Source organism: Ctenopharyngodon idella, chromosome 15 (assembly GCF_019924925.1).
Source record: "Ctenopharyngodon idella isolate HZGC_01 chromosome 15, HZGC01, whole genome shotgun sequence".
Lineage (NCBI taxonomy): Eukaryota > Metazoa > Chordata > Actinopteri > Cypriniformes > Xenocyprididae > Ctenopharyngodon > Ctenopharyngodon idella.
The window spans coordinates 32,570,610-32,592,913 of NC_067234.1; the positions used below are offsets into that span (position 1 = coordinate 32,570,610).

General features: G+C 37.2%; 1 protein-coding gene across 1 annotated transcript in view; it reads left to right on the forward strand.

Annotated features, from left to right (window-relative positions):
* scaf4b (SR-related CTD-associated factor 4b) overlaps positions 1 to 22,304 on the forward strand; it is a 32,168-nt gene that overhangs the window by 1,508 nt on the left and 8,356 nt on the right. The window contains exons 4-16 of the mRNA XM_051863342.1: positions 3 to 164; positions 252 to 381; positions 1,667 to 1,824; positions 1,956 to 2,051; positions 2,338 to 2,423; positions 2,525 to 2,588; positions 2,687 to 2,866; positions 3,718 to 3,788; positions 6,808 to 7,016; positions 7,201 to 7,301; positions 8,516 to 8,629; positions 9,724 to 9,880; positions 10,018 to 10,112. Coding sequence (XP_051719302.1) covers positions 3 to 164; positions 252 to 381; positions 1,667 to 1,824; positions 1,956 to 2,051; positions 2,338 to 2,423; positions 2,525 to 2,588; positions 2,687 to 2,866; positions 3,718 to 3,788; positions 6,808 to 7,016; positions 7,201 to 7,301; positions 8,516 to 8,629; positions 9,724 to 9,880; positions 10,018 to 10,112 — 1,623 coding nt within the window. The remainder of the gene's footprint in view (positions 1 to 2; positions 165 to 251; positions 382 to 1,666; positions 1,825 to 1,955; positions 2,052 to 2,337; positions 2,424 to 2,524; positions 2,589 to 2,686; positions 2,867 to 3,717; positions 3,789 to 6,807; positions 7,017 to 7,200; positions 7,302 to 8,515; positions 8,630 to 9,723; positions 9,881 to 10,017; positions 10,113 to 22,304) is intronic.

Here is a 22,304-nt window from a genome sequence, read left to right on the forward strand (position 1 = left end):
AGTGTAAACCAGATCTAAAGGTTGCTGGTCTCTATGTGGTCGACTCAATCATCCGACAGTCCCGCCATCAGTTCGGCTCAGACAAAGATCTGTTTGGTCCGAGGTTTTTGAAAAACTTCACTGTAACGTTTCAGAACCTTTTCCAGTGCCCGGCCGATGACAAGGTACTGAATAATCACCTCCAGATCTTACAGTGAAATGTTTCTGTGCAGCCAGGTGAATTTTATTGATGGATTTTGTTTGATTTGTAGGGGAAGATATTGCGTGTGTTGAATCTGTGGCAGAAGAATGACGTGTTTGGCATGGACGTCATTCAGCCGCTGTTAGACATGGCCACGGCTCCAGTGCTGCCTGTTTTAGAGAATGGAACCACAGTTGCCGGTAAATGAGCAAATGATCATGTTTGTTTCTATGCATGTTTTTATTATGCTTTAATCTTTAGGTTTTGTATCTGGCCTTTTGAGTCAAAGTCTCTGCTCACCAAGGCTGCATTTATTTGATCAAAAATACATTAAATTCAGAAATATTGTGAAATATTTTTACAAATTTAATTGCGTATTCTACTTGAATATATGTTAAAATGTAATTTATTCCTGTGATCAAAGCTGAATTTTCAGCATCATTACTCCAGTCTTCAGTGTCACATGATCCTTCAGAAATCATTCTGATGTGATGATTTGCTGCTCAATAATTCTTGTTGTTTTGACTTTCAAGACAATTCTTATTATCAGTGTTAAAAAATAAACAGTTGCGCTGCTTAATATTCTTCGTGGAAACCATCATACATGATGAATAGAAAGTTTAAAAGAACAGCATTTATTTGAAAAAAATATTTTGTAACATTATAAATGTCTTTACTGGCATTTTTCATTAATACGTCCTTGCTGAATAAAAGTTTTCATTTCTTTCAACAACTACAACAAAAAAATAAAATAGACTCTAAACTTTTGGATGGTAGTACATATGAAAAATTCAGATGAACGCCGCCTTCGTCAAAAATGAGATAATGATATTGAGCGAATGCTCTCCACACATAGTTTACGTTCATCAAATACTTTCGCTTCAAATCTGCTAAATCCCAGCGTCAGCCCATTCAGAAATACCGGTTCGTTGTCAGAAACCGCTAAACGTCACTTCCCTTTGTCAGCAAAAGCCTCTAAGTCCACAGAAGAACCAATCGGAAGACGCAAATGGAGTCATATGATTTCAAGATGAATGACGGTGCGCGTATGAGCCGCTTTCAGTTGCCGAGCTGCAAGTTTTTATTGTGTTGTCCATCGTTACAGTGGCGATGACAGGAGTAGCATGTAAACACAACAGTGTTCCTTTTGCTGCTGTAAAAATGACAGAAACGGACATTTTACTATGTCTTGTTGTCCAAGGAGTTGGACTTAGAGGTTTTTGCAAATATAATTGTTAAATACCAATGAATTGACTAAAGTGACGTTTTTGAAATTAAGGCATTTTAATAACTGACTAATAACCTTTTCATTGCCATTAAAGTGAAATTACTGAACCTAAATCTAATTAAATATCTGGGATAGTGTACGAGAATTTACTGTAAACTGTATCATATTCAAACTAGCAGCCTGTAGTTCGCTGATCTGTGGTTTAAACTGTAGCATGATCTCTGTTGTTAAACGGCACTTTTCATTGCTTTTTGTAGCTCCTTCAGCCATGCCAATGCCAGTGGCAGTGCCAGAGTCAGTGCCAGCACCAGTGCTAGTACCAGCTGTTGCCACGGCAACACCCGCGCCCACCGTTCAGGCCCCAGTGGCCCTCGCTGCAGTCGCTCAGCTCCTCCAGGGCACAGGGGGCGTAGAGGTAACAGACAACACTGAACTCAAATTTTATTTATAAAGCACTTTAAAAACAATAAAAATGGACTAAAGTGCTGTACATAAATAGCTTAAAGCTCTAAAAATCAAACAAAAAATCTGAGATGTTTGTTTCAGTTACAGCAGCTGCTCCAAACTCTTCAGCAGGCCGGAGGGGCGGGGCTTCCTCAGTCTACTGCCCCGCCCACTGAGCAGAAAACATCATTAGCTAAGGTAAATCATCTGAATTGTTCCTCCATTGTCCTTGTATGTCTACTTAAAGGGTTAGTTCACCCAAAAATGAAAATTGTCCCATGATTTACTCACCCTCAAGCCATCTTCTTTCAGACGAACACAATTGGAGTTATATTAAAAATATCCTGAGGAATAAATAGAGTGGAATCTGGAAGATATCAGCCTTATCTTGCAGTTCTTATGCTATATAGAAACCACAGAGCTAACGCACGGTTTGGAGCTGTTAATTCACTGCCTGTAACATTGTGTTTCTGGTTTGACTCAGTCTCTGCTGGATCGTTTTGATTATGATGATGAACCCGAACCTGTGGAGGAAAAGACCGAACCAGCCCCCGCTGCTCCTATTACCATGTAGGACATAATAAACTCTCATTCCTCTCTGTTCACATACAGTAAAATATCATTTGACCTTTTTCCCCCCAATATTGATTTAATATTGTCATTGTTTACAGAAACCTCCCTCCAGAATTACAACAAGCCCTGCAAGCACATCTTCTAAGTCAAATCGTTAACCAGGTATTTACTCTGGCCTACAGAGCTTTAAAGAATAAGGACAAAAAATAAGGACTTTGTCAAAAATATTTTATGCAATCAAAGTGTTTCCTCATGTCCAGACACAGATGCAGGGTCAGATGGCGTCCCAGGGTCAAGTGCCGTCCCAGGTTCAAGTGCCATCCCAGGGTCAGGTGGCACCCCAGGAGTTCCCATCGATGGTTCAGACCCAGATACCAGATAATCCTCCTCAAAACTTTGAGGAGAGCATCATACAGCCTAGCACAACCCAGCAGCCACAGGTCCTGAACATCATCTCTACACCTTTATGAGATATTAAAGGATTAGTTCACTTTCAAATTAAAATTTCCTGATAGTTTACTCACCCCCATGTCATCCAAGATGTCCATGTCCTCCTTTCTTCAGTCGAAAAGAAATCAAGGTTTTTGATGAAAACATTCCAGGATTTTTCTCCATATAGTGGACTTCAATAGACCCCAAACGGTTGAAGGTCAAAATTACAGTTTTATTGCAGCTTCAAAGGGCTTTAAATGATACTAGACAAGGAATAAGGGTCTTATCTAGTGAAACGATCGGTCATTTTCTAAAAAAAAAAAAAAAAAATGTATGTGCTTTATAAAAACAAATGTATGTCCTACACCTTCCCTATTCAAATTACGGAACGAATGTGGCTCCAGCTTTTTGAAGAATACGGAAGGCGGTCTAGCGGAAGCACTTGCGAGGCGATCATTTGTGTTTATAAAGCATATACATCTTTATTTATTTATTTTTTTTAGAAAATGTCTGATCGTTTCACTAGATGAGATACTTATTTCTCGTCTGGTATCGTTTAAAGCTATTTGAAGCTGCACTGAAACTGTAATTTTGACCTTCAACCATTTGGGGTCAACTGAAGTCCACTATAAGGAGAATAATGGAATGTTTTCATCAACCTTAATTTCTTTTCGACTGAAGAAAGAATGACATGGACATCTTGGATGACATGGGGATGAGTAAATTATCAGGAAATTTTAATTTGAAAGTGAGCTAATCCTAAGCTCTTATTTAAACTCAAATGCTAAAATGATTTGTTCTGAACTTTCTAAATCAGTGAGACTAAAATCACACGCAAAATTTCTTTGGCCCATTTCAGGATACAGCTGAGACAGAACGTTCAGTGCATGATGGGAGAGATCGAAGACACAGCAGACGAACAAGATCAAGGTATGTTTCGTGAGTGAGCTAGAATGTAAAGTTCTTTAATAAGATTTTAATTAACCTGCTACAATGGGAGTAAATCACTTGCATATGCGACTAAATTTTCATTCTAGAGGACTAAATAATGTCTATCATTAGCCATTGGCTAATAAATTGTTAGATTTCACTCAGCTGTGTTTGAGTTAGAGGCTAAGTGTATGTTTAGCACAGATGTATTTTCACTTGCCTGATGGGCACTTGAGAGTTTTGCTCTCTGTCTTTTAAGTACACTATTCCAATTCATGTCAATGGATGCGCAGCGTCTTTGACACACTGTAAACTCTAGTGTGAAGGCGTTGAACATGAGTATTAATCATGTCGAACTAGGGCTGTCACTAACGATTATTTTGGTAATCGAGTAATCGTTCGATTATTCTTCTTTATACAAACTCTTTTTTTGTTTATACATGACTTACCTTACAAATCTGATTAAATGCCACACATTGCGTTTCCAGATGAACGTTAAAAGCAATCCAAACTCACAGTGATGGAGTTTGAGATGCTTTACTAATGTAAATGATAACAGTTTGTGTGGAGCTGCATTTACTGTGAATGGAGCTGCTCTGAGATGCATAGATAACCTACACGCATGTTAATAATTAGAGCACATATACAGTATCTCACAAAAGTGAGTACACCCCTCACATTTCAGCAATCATTTTAGTATATCTTCTCAAGGGACAATACTATAGAAATGAAACTGATATATATCAGATAATATATATGATATATTTTAGAGTAGTCAATGTGCAGTTTGTATAGCAGTATAGATTTACTGTATAATACTGTATAATAACTCAATATACAGCCATTATTGTCAAAATAGCTGGCAACAAAAGTGATTGCACCCTAAGTGATAACAGCTGTACATCGTTTAACCATGCAAAGCCACATGTCCTATTCATCATGTTCATGTTTTTTTTCTGCTTGACAGGACCATACAAATTTGTGTATCTTGTATTAGAGCAGTTAAAATTTGGTGCTTTGAGTTCAGTTCTCTCATACTGATCACTGGATGTTCAACATGGCACCTCATGGCAAAGAACTCTCTGAGGATTTGAGAATTAGAATTGTTGCTCTCCACAAAGATAGCCTAGGCTATAAGAAGATCAGTAACACCGTGAAACTGAGTTACAGTACAGTGGCCAGAGCCATACAGGGGTTTTCCAAGATGGGTTCCACTCGGAACAGGCCTCACAAGGGTCGATCAAAGAAGTTGAGTCCTTGTGCTGTGCGTCAGGTGCAGAAGCTGGCTTCAAAAAACAGATGCATGAGTGCTGCCAGCATTGCTTTAGAGGTTGCAAAAGCGGGAGGGCAGCTTGTCAGTGCTCAGACCATACACTGCACACTGCAAAAAGTCAGTTTGCATGGCCGTCGTCCCAGAAGGAAGCCTCTTCTGAAGCTGGCTCATAAGAAAGCCCGCAAACAGTTTGCTGAAGACAACCTGTCCAAGAGCATGAATTACTGGAACCATGTCCTGTGGTCTGATGAAACTAAGATAAACTTGTTTGGCTCAGATGGTGTCCAGCATGTGTGGTGACGCCCTGCTGAGGAGTACCAAGAAAATTGTGTCTTGCCTAGAGTCAAGCATGGTGGTGGTAGCATCATAGTCTGGGGCTGCTGGGACTAGGGAACTATGCTTCATTGAGGGAAACATGGATTTCAACATGTACTGTGAAATTCTGAAGCAGAACATGATGCTCTCTCTTCAGAGACTGGGCCGAACGGCAGTTTTCCAACATGATAATGACCCTAAACACACCGCCAAGGTGACAACTGCCTTGCTGAGGAAGCTGAAGGTGAAAGTGATGGAGTGGCCAAGTATGTCTCCAGACCTGAACCCTATTGAGCACCTGTGGGGCATCCTCAAGCGGAAAGTGGAGATGCGCCATGTGTCTAACATCCATCAGCTCTGTAATGTCATTATGGATGAGTGGAAGAGGATCCCAGCAACAACCGGTGCTCTGGTGAACTCCATGCCCAGGAGGATTAAGACAGTGCTAGATAACAATGGTGCTCACACAAAATATTGACACTTTGGACACAGTTTTGACAGGTTTACTTAGGGTGTACTCACTTTTGTTGCCAGTTATTTAGACAATAATGGCTGTATGTTGAGTTATTTTTAGAGGACAGTAAATCTATACTGCTGTACAAGCTGCACATTGACTACTCTAAAGTATATCTAATTTTCATTTCTGTAGTATTGTCCCTTGAGAACATATAATAAAATGGTTGCTGAAATGTGAGGGGTGTACTCACTTTTGTTAGATACTGTATATTAAACCTGCAGCACATACATTTATTAATTGAATCACAGCCTTTGTAAATTCACAATTGCATTATGTTTTATTATGATTTTTAAATGGGTTTAATATCGTGCAGCCTTAGAAATCGGTCTAATAATGCGTTTTATGGATTCTCAATCGTGGAAAGCGCCACTTCTGGTATTTTGCCGGTTACTCAAGCAGCCCTACATACTACAGTACACGGAGCTTGTGTTTTAAAGCGAAACACACTGGAATGAATAATTCACTGAAAACGTAACACGAGTCTCTATTCTCTCTGCCATCTCTGATGTAATCAGCCTGGTTTTCTTTACATTAGAGCTGTTTTGGACTGATGGTTTGAATGAATTCACTTACTAGATCATTGGACTGAAAACTTTCCTGAGTTTAGCAGCTTAAAATGATCTGATTGCAAATAGAGAAGCAAAATCATGTTAAAGGGTTAGAATAGAAATTTCCACCTACGAGGGTTACAGGTGCTTGTGCCTTTGTAAATACTCACTGGGAGTCGGGAGTTTATCACACTATCATCTAACTGTGTTACGTAAATTACATTAATGATGCAATTTCACATGCTTCTTTATTTAATATTTGTTGCATGCGTTTGGTATATTTAAGCACATACTAGCCAATGGCGAGTATTGTCAAGGTGTACGTAGAAGGTTGTTAGTTTAATTTCAAATGTTGTGTCTTTCCAGGTCCCCACGGAGACGATCGTCATCACACTCACGCAGATCGCGGTCTGGTTCACGTTCCCGGCGCGAACGCTCGAGGCATCATCGCTCCCGATCCAGAGAGCGTCGAGGACGCTCACCGCAGCCACGCTCAGAGGAAAAGAGAGACAGGGAGAAAGAGCGAGAGCGGCGACAGAAAGGACTTCCGCCCGTCAAGAAAGAAACTCTCAGCGGTGAGACCGCCAGCACGTTATAGTCGTTTCCTAATACAATGAAGTCTTGCTACAATTTTTGTAAACATGAAATAGAATGTACTGTAGATTCAATAGCTATCTTTTTAGCACTGATTGTAAATTTTAATTGTCAGCTTATTGCTATTGTTCTGATCTGTTGTTTTCATGTTTTTGTTTGTTGCAGTGTGTAGTACTACATTATGGATCGGACAGCTGGACAAAAAGACTCAACAGCAGGACATCATGAGTCTGATGGAGGAGTTCGGACAGATCGAGTCCATCAATGTATGTATAGATCAATCATATCAATGGACACTACCATTCAAAAGTTTGGGCTCAGTAAGCTTTTTATTTTAAAAGAATTTTATTCAGCAAGAATGAAATAAATTGATCAAAAGTGACTGTAAATACTTGTTATAATGTTAAATTATTTCTATTTAAAATAAATGCTGTTCTTTTGAACTTTCTAAAAATATTTATCACTGTTTCTACAAAAATATGAAGCAGCACAACTGTTTTCAATATTGATGATGAGAACTCTGAGTATCAAATCAGCATATTAGAATGATATCTGAAGGATCTTGTGATATTTTAAATTGTATCAATATTTCACAATACTGTTTTAACTGTATTTTTAATCAAATAAATGTAGCCTTGCCTTGGTGAGCAGAAGAGATTTCTATCAAAGACATTAAAAAGTGTTGAAGGGTAGTTTATCGTGCAGTTAAAGGATTAGTTCACCCAAAAAAATCTGTCTTCGTTCATCTTCGGGACACAAATAAAGATCTTTATGATGAAATCTGAGAGATTTCTGTCCCTTCATAGACAGCTACACAACTACCACTTTGAAGCTTCAAAAATTTCATTAAGAGATCGTGAATCCATATGAAATGAGCAGTTTATTTAAAATTTTCTGAAGAGACTTAATCGCTTTATATGACGAACAAATTTAATTTAGGCTTTTATAAACATTCATCAGCTCACACATCAGTTGTGGTAAAAGGAAGCTCAAGCATGTTTGCGTGCGAGAACCAATGAGGTTCATTCTCGTGTTACGCAGCATGTTTAATCTTCTGCAAGAACCAATAAGGTTCATTCTCGTGTGTTACGCAGCACGTTTGAGCTTCTGCAAGAACCAATGAGGTTCATTCTCATGTTACGCAGCACATTTGAGCTTCTGCAAGAACCAATGAGGTTCATTCTCGTGTTACGCAGCACATTAAAATAGGTCTTTTATAAGGTTTCATTTCAGTTAGGATGCAGTTGTCTGTTTAGACAGCAAGGCTGCTTACTAAATTTCGGAACAGAGCCTGCAGGTGAAATTTGCATCTCCTCTGCAATGGAAATTTGACTGGCAGGAATACAGATTCAAATGATTGATTTTTTTTTTTTTTTTTTTTTTTTTTTTTTAAATGAGTTCCATTGCTTATTTGGTTTTACTCTTTTAGCATACTATTTAACGTGTTTTTATTAAATATACTGTCTTTGATCCTGTGTAGATGATTCCTCCCAGAGGTTGTGCCTACATCGTCATGGTGCACCGACAGGATGCCTACACAGCCCTGAACAAACTCAGCAGAGGGGCTGTTAAAGTCAACCAGAAAACCATTAAGGTATCGTGACCAACAGTGTTCTTGGGTTAAGATGCCTGGTCAGGGTTGTTATTACTTATTATATGACTCTCTTGAATACATTTAGCACCCGCTTTTATCCAAACCAGAAACATAACAAGCAGGTCATCACAGAACCAACAATATTCATAGTATACAATGATAGGTTTTTTTTTAAAGAGGCCATATTATTCCCTTTTACAAGGTCTTGGTTTTGTTTTTGTGGTCTACTAGAATAGGTTTTAATGCTTGAATGTTTACGAAACACATTTTTCTTCCCATATTCTCCATTGTTGCAGCTCCTCTCTTCTCAGTCTGTCAGTAACGCTCTGTTTAGTTTGTGTCTCTATGAAGCCCCTCCTTCTGAAAAGCACAGTGTTCTCTGATTGGTCGGCTGGATCAGTGTGTTGTGATTGGTCAACCATTTCCAGTGTGTTTGGGAAATGTCCCACCTTTCCATAACCGCCAGTTTCAACACACTAATAACTAACTCAACCAGGCTCCGCCCCTTTATTTTGCATATGCCTTGGGTGGGAAATATTTAAATGAGGAATATAGTGACATGTTCGTTCCCAGAAGAAAACTCAAGACTACAATGGAGGCGTTTCAGGGAGTTCAGAAACAGTGACACTGATATAGAGAATAACTCCCGCTGGAGGGCCTTTGTAACTTTGCAGAGATTTTTCATGCTCAAACGGCAACATTACACACTAAAGAAAGATGAAGATGGAAAAAAGCATAATAGGTCCTCCTTTAAACAAAAGTTAGATTAGGAAACAACACGTAATTATGAATACTTCATTCTGGCATTCAACATATTTGTATAATGACACTGATTTGTATAATTGACCTGCCTAGCGTCACTAGTCTCTCACATCTTCTCACATAATTCATTTATTGGGTAAGAAGAAAATTTTTCTAATGATGAATGAATACACTTCCCAACGCACAAATCCATTCTTTAAGTGACAATCATGCAATAGTCTTTGTGTTTGTTGTTGGATTACTTGCTTTGATTTGATTGACCCAGATGTAGCACCACATGCTTGTTTTGAATCTGTGTGTGGGCAGTTGTTTGACTTGTTGTCCTTGATCAGATCGCATGGGCATTGAATAAGGGCATAAAGACGGACTTGAAGAAGTACTGGGACGTGGAGCGGGGCGTCACTTATGTCCCCTGGGAAAAAGTGAAACCCGATGATATTCTGAGTCTTCAAGAAGGAGGCATGCTTGACTCTGAAACGCTCAAATCAGGTAAACACCCACATATGACCTTTCTTTATGTGTACAGCTTCTAGTGCATAGTTTAATTTTATTATGTTTTATTGCCTAATGTCAAAGGACAGTGTAGGTGACATTTGTTTTTAAAATGACTTTAATTTGATCTTTAGAGTGGAGAAGTGCTGTGGCTAAGCTGGCTGTGCCAGTAACAGAAGGACCTGAAGGAAAACAGGAAGATGGAGCTGCACTACCATCGGTATCACAGGTAAAATACGAGGGGTTTCCTACAGAACTCCTCAAGGGTGTTAGGTGTCTCGTTCAACTTTTCTACTCTCGTTTTGTCACGTCTTCGGCATATGGGAGGCAAACAATGTTTGTGTGTTCTTTGCTTTGCACTGACGGTTTACTGGTGCATGGTTGCCATCATTTCTGGCAAATGAAGAGCCATAGAGCACAAAATAAAGCAAGGTTAGTGTCATGACTGTCTAGTTTTCTTTCCGTGTTTCAGCAACATCGCTTTCAATGACAGTTTTTTTTTCAAAACACGGTCAGTGTCCCACTACTGTTCTATACTATAGCTGATTTTGCATAAATTTGTTTCCGTATTGAGCAAATCAATAATGGTTGACATATTGCAAAAACTCCTCTAAATGATGTGTTTTTAGATGGACCAGGTTGCTCTTTAAGAAACTTTTGAAGACTTGATAATAGGGCTGCCCCCTAATAGTCTACTAAATGTTAGTCGACGAGTAGAGGCTTGGTCGGCTACATTTTAATTAGATGGTTTGTCACATGTATAAAACTCTATGCAGTGAATGAACTTTAACACTGCTCCGGTCCATGCGGTAATCCAGAAAATCCAAAGTGTGGGAAGCAAACGTTCATTAAACGATCCTCAAACAGGACTTATCATTTAAAACATGTATGTGATAGTCTAATGTTAGCCACACATGGCTGCTCGCTCTAACGTTAGCGTAAACCTTTTACGCGAAATATTTTGTGTTCTGACCTGAGTTTTCATTGGCTGATTGTCCGTCCGCCTGATATTTCTCTTTTACGTTTCAGTTTGCTCTGTTTATTCATGTTTATAATTTATATTTATGTCCTACATTTTAAAAATATTAAATTAAGTGAAGGCTGTTGTTGTTATTATTATAGGTTATCAATTTTGTTTGCTTTCTGATCTCAGAGAAGTTCATTGCCGATGTTGGTGTGGCAAGCTTTATACACATGCTTAATTTACATTTTAAATCGACTAATGACTTAAATGAATGACTAACAGTCAACTAGGAAGATCTTTAGGCGGGGGCAGCCCTACTTCATACTAGGAGTTAGAGCTGCACGATTAATCGTTACGAGATCGCGATCTTGATTCAAGCTCCCACAGATCTTATTCCTAAATAACGATTTGGCTATTTCTATTAAACCTTTGGAAAGGAAGATTACATCGATACAAATCTGCGTTTGCAGTTGTTACATATAGTTGTTACAAACTGCTTTACCACACAGTATCATTATTTGTGTTACAATCATTCAAATGATCACAGAAGTATTGGGATAAAAGATTATACTTTAAATATAAACACTGATGTCTACGGTAGCGTATTTCTATCAACATAAAGGAAATCATTTTTTTTAAAGAAACTTGACACTTCAAATAAAGATTGTATCAATTACATCGTTACACCAGTAGGTGGCGACAAGTGACTGTTCAAAAAAAAAATTATTTGTCCTTGAATCATTCATTTAATAAGGAGCCCCGCACATGACATGCAGGAAAAAATAGTAGGCTAAATCATGCACACGATTTACTAATTCGTTCCCTCGATTTATAAATCATGTGCACGATTTACTAATTCATTCACTTGATTTGCTAAATTATGCACACGATTTATAAATCGATGGAACGAATTAGTAAATCATGCGCACAATTTACTTTTTTTTTTTTTCCTCTTGCATGTCATGTGCAGGGCTCCATGATTTAAACAATTTTTTTTATATAAAAATTAATTCAAATGAACTAAACATTTTTTTAAAAAGACTGCAGTAATTAACCGTTTTGTCAGAACCTCTAGTTAAATTGCGTGTTATAGTGTTATATGTTGTCTGTTCAGAATCATGGGAAAATAGCGATCTCTATTTAAGCAAAAAAATGGTGATTCTCAATTTATCCACAGTCGTGCAGCTCTACTAGGAGTGTAACAGTACACAAAAATAATGGTTCGGTACATGCCAGTCAGTCACGGTTTTGTATGTTTTCAGTACAGCATGGGGTAAAAACAAACCATGTTGGTTTTTTTTTTTTTTTTTTTTTTTTGGTTGTTTTTTATTAAACAGTGGTTTACTGAACAAACCATGTCTGTTCTTAAAAAAAAAAGAAAAGTTTGTCAATATTGCTGGAACCGACAGCAACATACGCTGTCATTTATGGTGCGGTTGTAATTGGGGGAAGAGATTTGAAGTGCTTTGCTTTTTGCGTGCGAAATGTGTTTCAAATCTGCAGTCTATTTGACATGCATGTGGCACTCGTCTGCGAAGATAAAGTTAGACTCGCTCGCTGTCAAAATAATCCTTTACGTGAAATGGAAATACTTGCGTGAATTTGTAACATTTACAGGTAAGTATACAACCGTAAGATGAAAGTTGAGGAAAACACGTCTCAAATGCATCTGGACAGTAGGGAAAGCCACACAGGTTTGATTTAGTTTGAAGCATGTAATATAAAGCACATCTTATGTAAGACAACTTGGATTATGCACTTATCCGGCAGCAGCTCACACTGTGTCCTTTATCTTTCAGATGTGTTTCAAAGTATATCGATATAAACAATACTGACCCGTCCTAGGGGGAGTTTGAAATTCTGTTCGGCACACAGAGAAATTCTGCACTTGCAGTAATTAAAACAACACTGTATTCTTTCGACACACATATGTACCAAACCGTTTGGGGTGTAGCGGTACGGTAACTTTCAGTACGAATACGTGTACCTACTTCATACTCTGTGGATTACAAATGATTTGTTACTTGGATTGCTGCTTAAAGATGCACCAGAAGATGATACTCGTTCAAAAACTCACTCCTTTTTTAGTAAATATAATTTTCCGACTTCTGATTTGACCCCAAATATTTGTGAGAAAAGGACGGCGTCAGCGAGCAATACAGTAGCACAGCACAAAGAGACTATGCATTATTAATTTTTGTCTTTTCTCAGTCATGACTTATTTCTTGTGACCTTGACATCATTTCTTGACATTAAGTATTACAGTAATTCATCCAGATAGCTTACCAACATCAAACGATTATCATTCTTGTACAGTTAGCATAAATATTTTCTGCATGTTTTCATTTCCATTGTTTAGTTGCTATATAAAATGGAACACACACAAAGTGGGGCTCTATCAGAAGTGCCTTATAAATAAATGAACTTCTGCATTAGATGGAATTTTATAGCATTTCTTTGTAAAGAACATACATGATGCACAGCACAATTCGGTACATGGGGTGTTTTCTGTTAAGGTGGCTGAAGACCAATAGAAACTATTAAAATAGTTTACTGTTCTATGCTGTATCTACAAATGATGTTCACTGGCACCTCACATGCTTGCACTCCATAACACACTGAAGCTCAGAGGTGGCCAGGAACCAGGGGTTTAGGAATCACTTTAAAGGGAAACCAGACTTTTGGTGCATCACTGGTGGATTTAGACAGAAGGCAGAAGAACAATTGCTGGGAAAACCAAAAGAGGACAACAGGTGGGTTCAGGGAACACAAGGAGAATCAATCATAGGCAGTCGTCTTAATATGATATAATATACCTTTCTATTTCTATTGTAGAAAAAGATGTTTGAATTAGTAATTGTAAACATTGTATAGGTGGAAACCTACTAGTAGTGTCTTATAGTATCATTTTAAATATTTTCATCATTAGAAAAATGTATCGAACTTCACTACAAGCTACATGACTAAACTATGTGCTGCACTGAAGCTATTTCAGGAGATTTTGTTAGTGATGTGTGAAATATTAAAAGCTATTATTTGTTTTAGTGGGTGTATTCGGACACACAAAACATCTCCAAAAAAGTACAACTTAAACATCATTACTTGTCCGCATGAGAGTCTTCGGGAAATTAAGAAAATGGAATACGTACAGGGAAAAACAACTCTGAAAAAGGTACAAATTTAAAACGTAACCTGTAGCGAGTAACATTAAAAGCTTGTACACCTTGTTGAACCTAATGGACTTCGTTATTGGCAAATATTTGAATGCATTTGTAGGTTTGGAGTTATTTTTGCGCACCATCCAGTTCTCTGAAATGTTAAAGGGATAGTTCACCCAAAAATGAAAATTGTCATCATTTACTCACCCTCAAGTTGTTCCAAACCTGTATAAAAGTCTTTGTTCTGCTGTACACATAGGAAGATATTTGGAAGAATGTTTGTAACCAAACAGATCTCGCCCCCCCCGTTGACTGCCATAGTATTTATTTTCCTACTTTGGTAGTCAATGGGGGGCGAGATCTGATTGGTTACAAACATTCTTCCAAATATCTTTCTTTGTGTACAGCAGAACAAAGAAATTCATACAGGTTTGGAACAACTTGAGGGTGAGTAAATGATGACAATTTTCTTTTTTGGGTGAGCTATCCTTTTAACCCCTGAATCACTCTGACCAGTTCAGTCAGTCAGTGAGTGAGCGAGTTGATTGACAGATTCAGTGATTCACAACCTAACTGATACTGACTGGTTTGACTGATTCATTGAACGGACCTACAAGAATTATTAGTTCACAAATTGATTTTGCTAGTCCTGATTAGACTCAACTAAACAAGAATAAACTCAACATGAAGTCAATGGATTTCTTTTGAAAACTTATAAACTTGAATTCAAAATCCAAATCTTGCCATGACATTTGGAGTTACAGAGAAGAAATAAGTTCATATGACATAATAGGGCTATCATGTCTACAGTGAATACAATGTTCTGTTAATCAGGCCAATGACATTCTGGGACTGTAAAATCTTCAGAATAGAGATAGGAAAAAAACTGTAAAGTATGTGCTGCTGAAGTGGAGATTTCTGGCTTGGTGCAGGAGGGAAAAACTAATTTTGAGGAAGCGGCCTTTAAAGATGTGTATTGTAATTAAAATCTACAGACACTAATAAATAAACACTTAAATGTTTAGTTTGGATGTTTTCTTTCCACTAGTCTGAAAGAAGACATTATGAAAGCAAAATAGTTAAAGAAAAAAACAATGGTTTTGCCTGTAGTGTCGTGACTTAAAGGGTTAAGTGATTCTAGTCTATAAAGTTATAAATATAGATATTTTTCTTACACAAACCCATCGCTTTGCTTCAGAAGGCCTTTATTAACCCCCTGGAGCCATATGGATTACTTTTTAATGATGGATGGAGGTGCTTTTTTGGGCTTCATAATCGCGGTTACTGTTCACTCCCATTATAAAGCTGGGAAGAGCCAGGATATTTTTTAAATATAACTCCGATTGTGTTTGGCTGAAAGAAGAAAGTCATATACACCTAGGATGGCTTGAGGGTGAGTAAATCATGGGATAATTATCTTTTTTTTTGGTGAACTAACCCTTTAATTGTCAAGAGGCCTTCAGTATTGAAAAGTTACATAATCTCAGATTGGTACACTACTACCATGCTACTGAGAAACAGTTTAACTAATAGCTTTGATACTTGTAGGAATGCTGCTGCCCAACAGTGGTAAAGTTACCCAATGGTTTTTCACTGGGAACCTCAGTCTGGTGTGTGGTTTTCTAAGAAGTTAAGCAGATGATATTAAATGCACATTTTCTACAGATGTTAAGCTATAGTTTAAAAACAGCTTGGTTAGTAAAAATAAACCTTTGTTCAAGCTTCGTTAAACAATCGTATTAACCGGTGGCTCTTATTTCTAGTCCAACAGCAGCTCACAGTTTGTATGTCTGTCTTATCTAACATCAGTTCATGGAGCTTTTGGTGATTTGAATCAGTTGTTAAATAAGGCAAACATATCAAAAATTCTTCACATAATCTAATGTTCATATTCATCAAACAGTCCAGAAGAGCTCTGTTCAAACTAATGACGGTGCATATGAAATTACGCGTCGGTGAATAGGTTTTGAGAGTTCTGTGTTTGAATGGAATGAAATCATCAATATTCTCCAGTGGACTCTCAGTGGAGGTGCTGGATTTTGGATCTCCTTCTGCTTTGCGGTTCTATGAAGAACTCCAGTGCTGGGAAGGTAAAAGGTCATTGATTCCAGTACAGTAGTTGGTAGCTGATTCCAGGGCCCTGAACTTCACTCAGCCACATACACACGGAAAGGTAATGGCTTCATGCCAGGTTGAATGAAGTTTCACAGTTGCTCTAATTCAGTTTAGCGAAATGGTTGGATTTTTTCACTTTTGAACATTGCAGTGCAATCCATGCATTGCAGAGTTTTAAATAACGTTTTCATTGTTCAGCCAGTCCGATTCAAATCTGTGTATGAAATGCGTACACCTCGTTGTCATGACAGCAGCAATAACAAATGTAGATCGGAGAGATGAGGCCTTATTTCTGCTGATCTACTGCAGTGATGGCCTTGTACCTGTGGACAGAGTCTTTCATGATACAGCATCACCAAATGGTGATTGATCGGAATCGGCTGGAATAATTTTGGTCGAGCAACCAGGATATTCTGGACCGTCTGCTCTCTTTCCTCGAAGGAACCAGAGATTTGGTAAGGTGAAATTGTCTTTTACTTTGGTTCAACCGCTGATTTTAGGCCACGCTTAATGGCCATTTTGTTGCGCTTTTCATACTCCCTACACAAAATATGATTTTGTGCTGATTATTTTGACATGCAAACCAACGGTAGGGTTTGTATATTTGACCCAAACATGGGTTGAAACAACCCAGCATTTTTTAGAGTGTGATTTCTGTAAAATGACAGAAAACATCTTTTGCGCCAAGCTATTAAAAAATGTAGTCTTAACTTTGATTATCTGACAAATTCAAAATCAGCAAGTGTCGACTTAGAAGCATGATGTAAGTCTAGACGATGTTCGGAATAGGATTCTAGCAGAACTGCATACTGGGCAACATATTTGTACTGCCTACATTTTTGCCTTTTTTTTTTAAGTATGTGAAGCAAGCAATATAAACCTCACATGTTATATTATGTTAAAATATCTTGTCTTTGGTAGCCTAATAAAATTAGGATTCAAGAAAGAGATGGTGGTTCACAGTTGACGTGATACGTAATACAGTTGTCCGTGCAGCTGGTTTGGTTGTATAGTGCATGCTGACTTCATTTAGCAGGTATTATCTTCATATAGAAAATTTGCGCAGTATGCATCCTGCAAATATACTTATAGTTATATAGTTTGGGTTCAATAAAGAAGTCAGTACACTAATTTTACCATAGGTAAGGCATGCAAAGCAACATTTCTTAAAATGCATCCAATTAAATGTTTAATACTAACTTTTTTTTTTAATTTCTTAACACATTTATGTAATTTGACTGCAGATTCATTCTGTTCTTATGCAATTTATGCATGTTTATTTTTTAATTTTCACTATATACACTTAAAGAGGTCAGAATTTGATTTTTTTTTTAAATCAAGGCATGTGATTTAAATATTTAATACTAATAAACTTTTTTTTTTATGCCCTTATCACATCTAATTTGACAGCAGATTCATTCTGTTCTGATTTTATCTATGCATATATATATATATATATAATATATATATTTTTTTTTTACAGTGGCCCAAAAAAGGATTTAGACACTTTAGTACCACTTAAAAATTTCATTGCATTAGATAAAAATAAATAAATAAATAAAATCTAACCAAACGTAACTCACCCAGATTATTTATAATCTGAATTTGTGTTGATTACCACGTGTCACTTACATCATCTGTTTTACTTGTCCTCTCACTTTATGGAAACAAAAAAAATTGTTTACAGTTACGCTCTAAATGGAAATCTGTGGGACAGGACAACATCAGGGTACATGTGTTTTACTGTAAACATGGTTTTTCCTTGTTTTTGTAAACTGAGGGATGAGTCAAAATGCCTCTGTGGTAATCAGCAGCATGACACAGATTAAAAGAACAAACACTCATTTAATTTAGTCTGTTTACTGTATTTTTTTGTATGATTAAAGTCACTTTTAATAGCTGAAGTCCACTGTTAAATATTTTAATCTAAAACTTGCCATTTCAAATGTAAATATCTTTTTTCTGCTCTGGAAGAAACAGCATTGACAATCTTTATCACTCCTGCTATGGTTCATTAGTTCCTCATATTTGCTAAATGACTGTTAAAAACATCAGTTCATCTGCCCTGATGTCTCCACATGTTGAAGGGCTGTTTTCCTGTTTGATGTTACACTGTCAGTGATCCCTATTGAGGACAGAGCTCAATGTTAGCATATGGTCCTGTAGTCAACCATTTGATCACTGCAAAAAAAAAAAAAAATCCTGTTTTAACAACAACAAAAAAACTTGGCAGCTGTGGTTGCCAGAATTAATTCTATAAAAAAAACAATACAGTAAAAATGTAAACATATTTACAGAACAAGTAACAAAAAAATCCAACAAGGCACACTGCTATTAAAATCTGTTTTGTACCTTTAACGCATACTGACAACCATCATAATAATGCAGGTAGTAAAATAATCGAAGTTCATCAAATATCTTTTCCACAAGCTGAAGCGTATACAGAAGGTGCACAGAGTCATTCTCACAAACACAAAACACCATAATTGTAACGCACATGACTCAATAAACATTCATTAGACAACAGTAGTAACAAAAAACCCAAATGTACATAACCGACAAAAACTACTAAGAAACAATAATAATTATTTAAACAAAATACCTTCAAATGTGAAGTTTCACACTGGGAATGGGAATGACGTTCTGGGAATGTCAGTTTACAGTTTTCACTGTAAATTATAAACCTTATGCACCACAAAAACAAGCGCACAGCCATCTTTAGAATTTTGCGTTTGAGCTTCCGTTTTTGCGGTAGCTCTGTATATTTGGTGATATGGATTTACTCATTGTAGAATTAAAGGAAGTTATCATGAGCATTGTAATGTTTAAAGGAGATGTCATAACAAATGTCAGTAGACCGGGAAGATTTTAAAATGAGCATTTAATTCATAAATCCGTAAGATCTTACCTTCATGCTGTGGAAATACAAACCGGAAGACAGAACACAACGAGCGCAGGGCTACATAAGGTCTGTAAGTTGACTTTTTTTTTAATTCTAAAAACTTTTCAGTATTTTACTGTAAAATTACATGAAATTTTCAGTTAGATCTTTTACAGTTTTTCCACAGGCAACTTGCTGTTAACCTGTTAACAGGTTATTTCCCCCTGTAGCATTTTTACAATATTTGCAGTTAAAATTACATTATTTTTTTTATTTATTTTTTTTTGCAGTCATAAGACATATTCGTTTAAAAAACGCTCGTAAAAATTTGAATATTTCTCTCTTATTTCTTGGCCTGGTTTCACAGAAAGGGTTTAGATTAAGCCAGGATTATGTCTTTGTTCAGTTAGGACATTTAAGTAGCTTTTATAAATGTGCCTTAGAAAAACATTACTGGTGTGCATCTTAAGACAAAACAATGGCACTTATATATTGTCAGTGCAAGTTGCTTTCAGTTAAAACAGCTCAAACATGTGTTTAAGTCTGGGACTAGGCTTAAGCCTTGTCTGTGAAACCAGGGACTTATGTTTTAGCAGATTAATAGAATTTTTTTTTTTTTTTTTACTTAATGCACATTGATACCTTGCTCAGCTCGGTGCTGAATCCAGTGTTCATGAGTCTGAAGGTGTGTTCACACTTGTCAGGTTTGGTTCTATTAAACCGAACCCTGGTGCGATTGCTCTGTTAGTACGCTTCATTTGAATAAGTGAAGGTGCCATCCGAACCCTGGTGGGACCCAAGTGGACCGAGACCGCTGAAAAGATGGAGACCACTGAAAACGAACTCTGGTGCAGTTAGAATGAAATATGAATGCAGCACAAACCAAAGATATGTAAACAAACCAAAAACAGGACATGATGTCACAAGATGCGACCCTACATAGGAAAGAATGCTCAAGCATACCTGTTTTTAGTCACGATGTTGCCCAACACAGTTCAGTACAGGCTACAGAACCTCGTCTTCTCGCAGCAGATCTTCATTGTGTGTGTGACGAAGGAATTCCTGCCACTGTTTTGACTCCTTTACACATTTTTTTTAAGCTCTTCACATTATCTCAGCTGTACAAAATACCATCATGTGGTATTTTATGGGGGCTAAGCACATGCAATGAGTGCATTTAGCCCAGCACACAGTATTATTTTGGATGTTCGGTAAGTTCCGTCCCGAAATATACATCATAAAAGGATATATACGTCATTAGGTTCGGTGTTAAAAATGTTGATGTGAATGCTAAGTGGACTGGCACTAATTTTTTGGGGGTCTGGACCAAACGAACCAAGCGAATCAAAAAACTACAAGTGTGAACACACCCTAACTCAGCCCATTTTTTAAACCAGCCTACAGAAAATCAGGTTCACAGACTTTTAGTCAAGACATTTCACTGCTTTCACACCAGTGAGTGACTTAAAGTGCACTTATTATGCTATTTTAAAGGTTCCTAATTTTGTTTTGGAGGTCTCCTACAATAGGTTTACATCCATCAAATGTCAAAAAAACACGTTAAAGGGTTAGTTCACCCAAAAATAAAAATTCTGTCATTAATTACTCACCTTCATGTCGTTCCACACCTGTAAGGCCTTCGTTCATCTTCAGAACACAAATTAAGATATTTTTGATGAAATCTGAGAGTTATGACTTGTCCATAGACAGCAATGTAACCACCACTTTCAACGTTCACTGCGCCAGCTGCGTAACAGACTGACAGGGAAGAGGAAAAAATTGTTGAATTAAGTCTTTTTTTTTTTTTTTTTTTTTGTGCACAAGAAGTATTCTTGTCGCTTCATAAAATTAAGGTTGAACCACTGCAGTCACGTTGACTATTTTAACAATGTCTTTACTACCTTTCTGGACCTTGTAGTGTAGTTATAGAAGTGTTGATTATATTGCTGTCTATGGACGAGTCAGAGCGCTCTTGCATTTCATCAAAAATATCTTAATTTGTGTTCTGAAGATGAACGAAGGTCTTACGGATGTGGAACGACACGAGAGTAATTAATGACAGAATTTTCATTTTTGGGTGAATTAACCCTTTAATTTTCTCATAATATACATTGCACATCATCTCATTTCTCAAAGAGTGAAAACGGTTCGTTTCTCTAAACCCCTGCTTTCTGAGAGCCTACTCTGCTCTAATTGGTCAGATGACCCAGTCTGTTGTCATTGGTTGACCACTTACAGTGCGCGTCAGAAATGAAACAGCTATTTTCATATCTGATCTTCCTCAGCACTTGATGCTCAGTGATATGAACAGTAACAATGGTGTCGGTTTTACCGTATCAGTTCCAGCTTGAGTCTCATCCTTTTGAAGTGCATCAAAGTGGATTCACAGTGCAGAAAACAGCATCTTCTTGACATGTTGTCAACACAAACCAAACTTTTTCAGTCTCAGCTACAACTAGTGTTTGAGGGTCAAAGTAAACATTCACAGGATGCCAATGAAGACCATAGGCTGGCATAAATTTGTGACTTTCTTGCATAGGCATGTAACAGGAAGTGAAACTGGAATTACTCCTTTCAGCAGTTCAGAATCGATTCTTTCTTGTAGGAAACAACTTTATTGGTTGTGCACTTTGATCTTTGAAACTTTGCAGACCTTTTACATTCACAAGCAGCTATATTACACACTGCATGAAAGGTAATATTCAAAAAGCATAATAGGGCCACTTTAAGAGAACATCACCTGTTCACATACTGCGCTGCTATGCATGAGTCTTGTAGAAGAATATCTTAAAATTGAAGTAATTGCTTTTTTCTCAGTTCCAGCATCATACCTTTATTTGACAGCTTTTTGCTTCTGTCGTTTTAGCACATCGACTATAGATGTGTGCTGTTCTTTTTAGACCACATTGCCAAATTCCTTGAATTTTTGCATAACTTCTGCTTATTAAATATTATTTATTTACTATTTAAAACTAATATCATTGTTTATATAAAATATGAGGTATGCATACAATAAGCTGAAAACGCTATACGACAAAGGTCCACCATTTGTCTTTTAAAGGCATATTAGTTTAATAAATTAGTTATTAATTTCTCCTATTCACCAATACCTTAGCAAGGGCTAATTGAAACAATTAAAGTTCACTCAAAAGCAACTTAGACATAAATTTCCAAAATTCTAAATTGCTGGCTATTGTACAGTGCAATCAGGACATTTTATTTTTTAGTACCGTGGACGTAAACACAGCCTGGTGGTTCATGATCCAGTCTACTGACTCAAAGGTTGAAGGTTCAGTCTCAAGA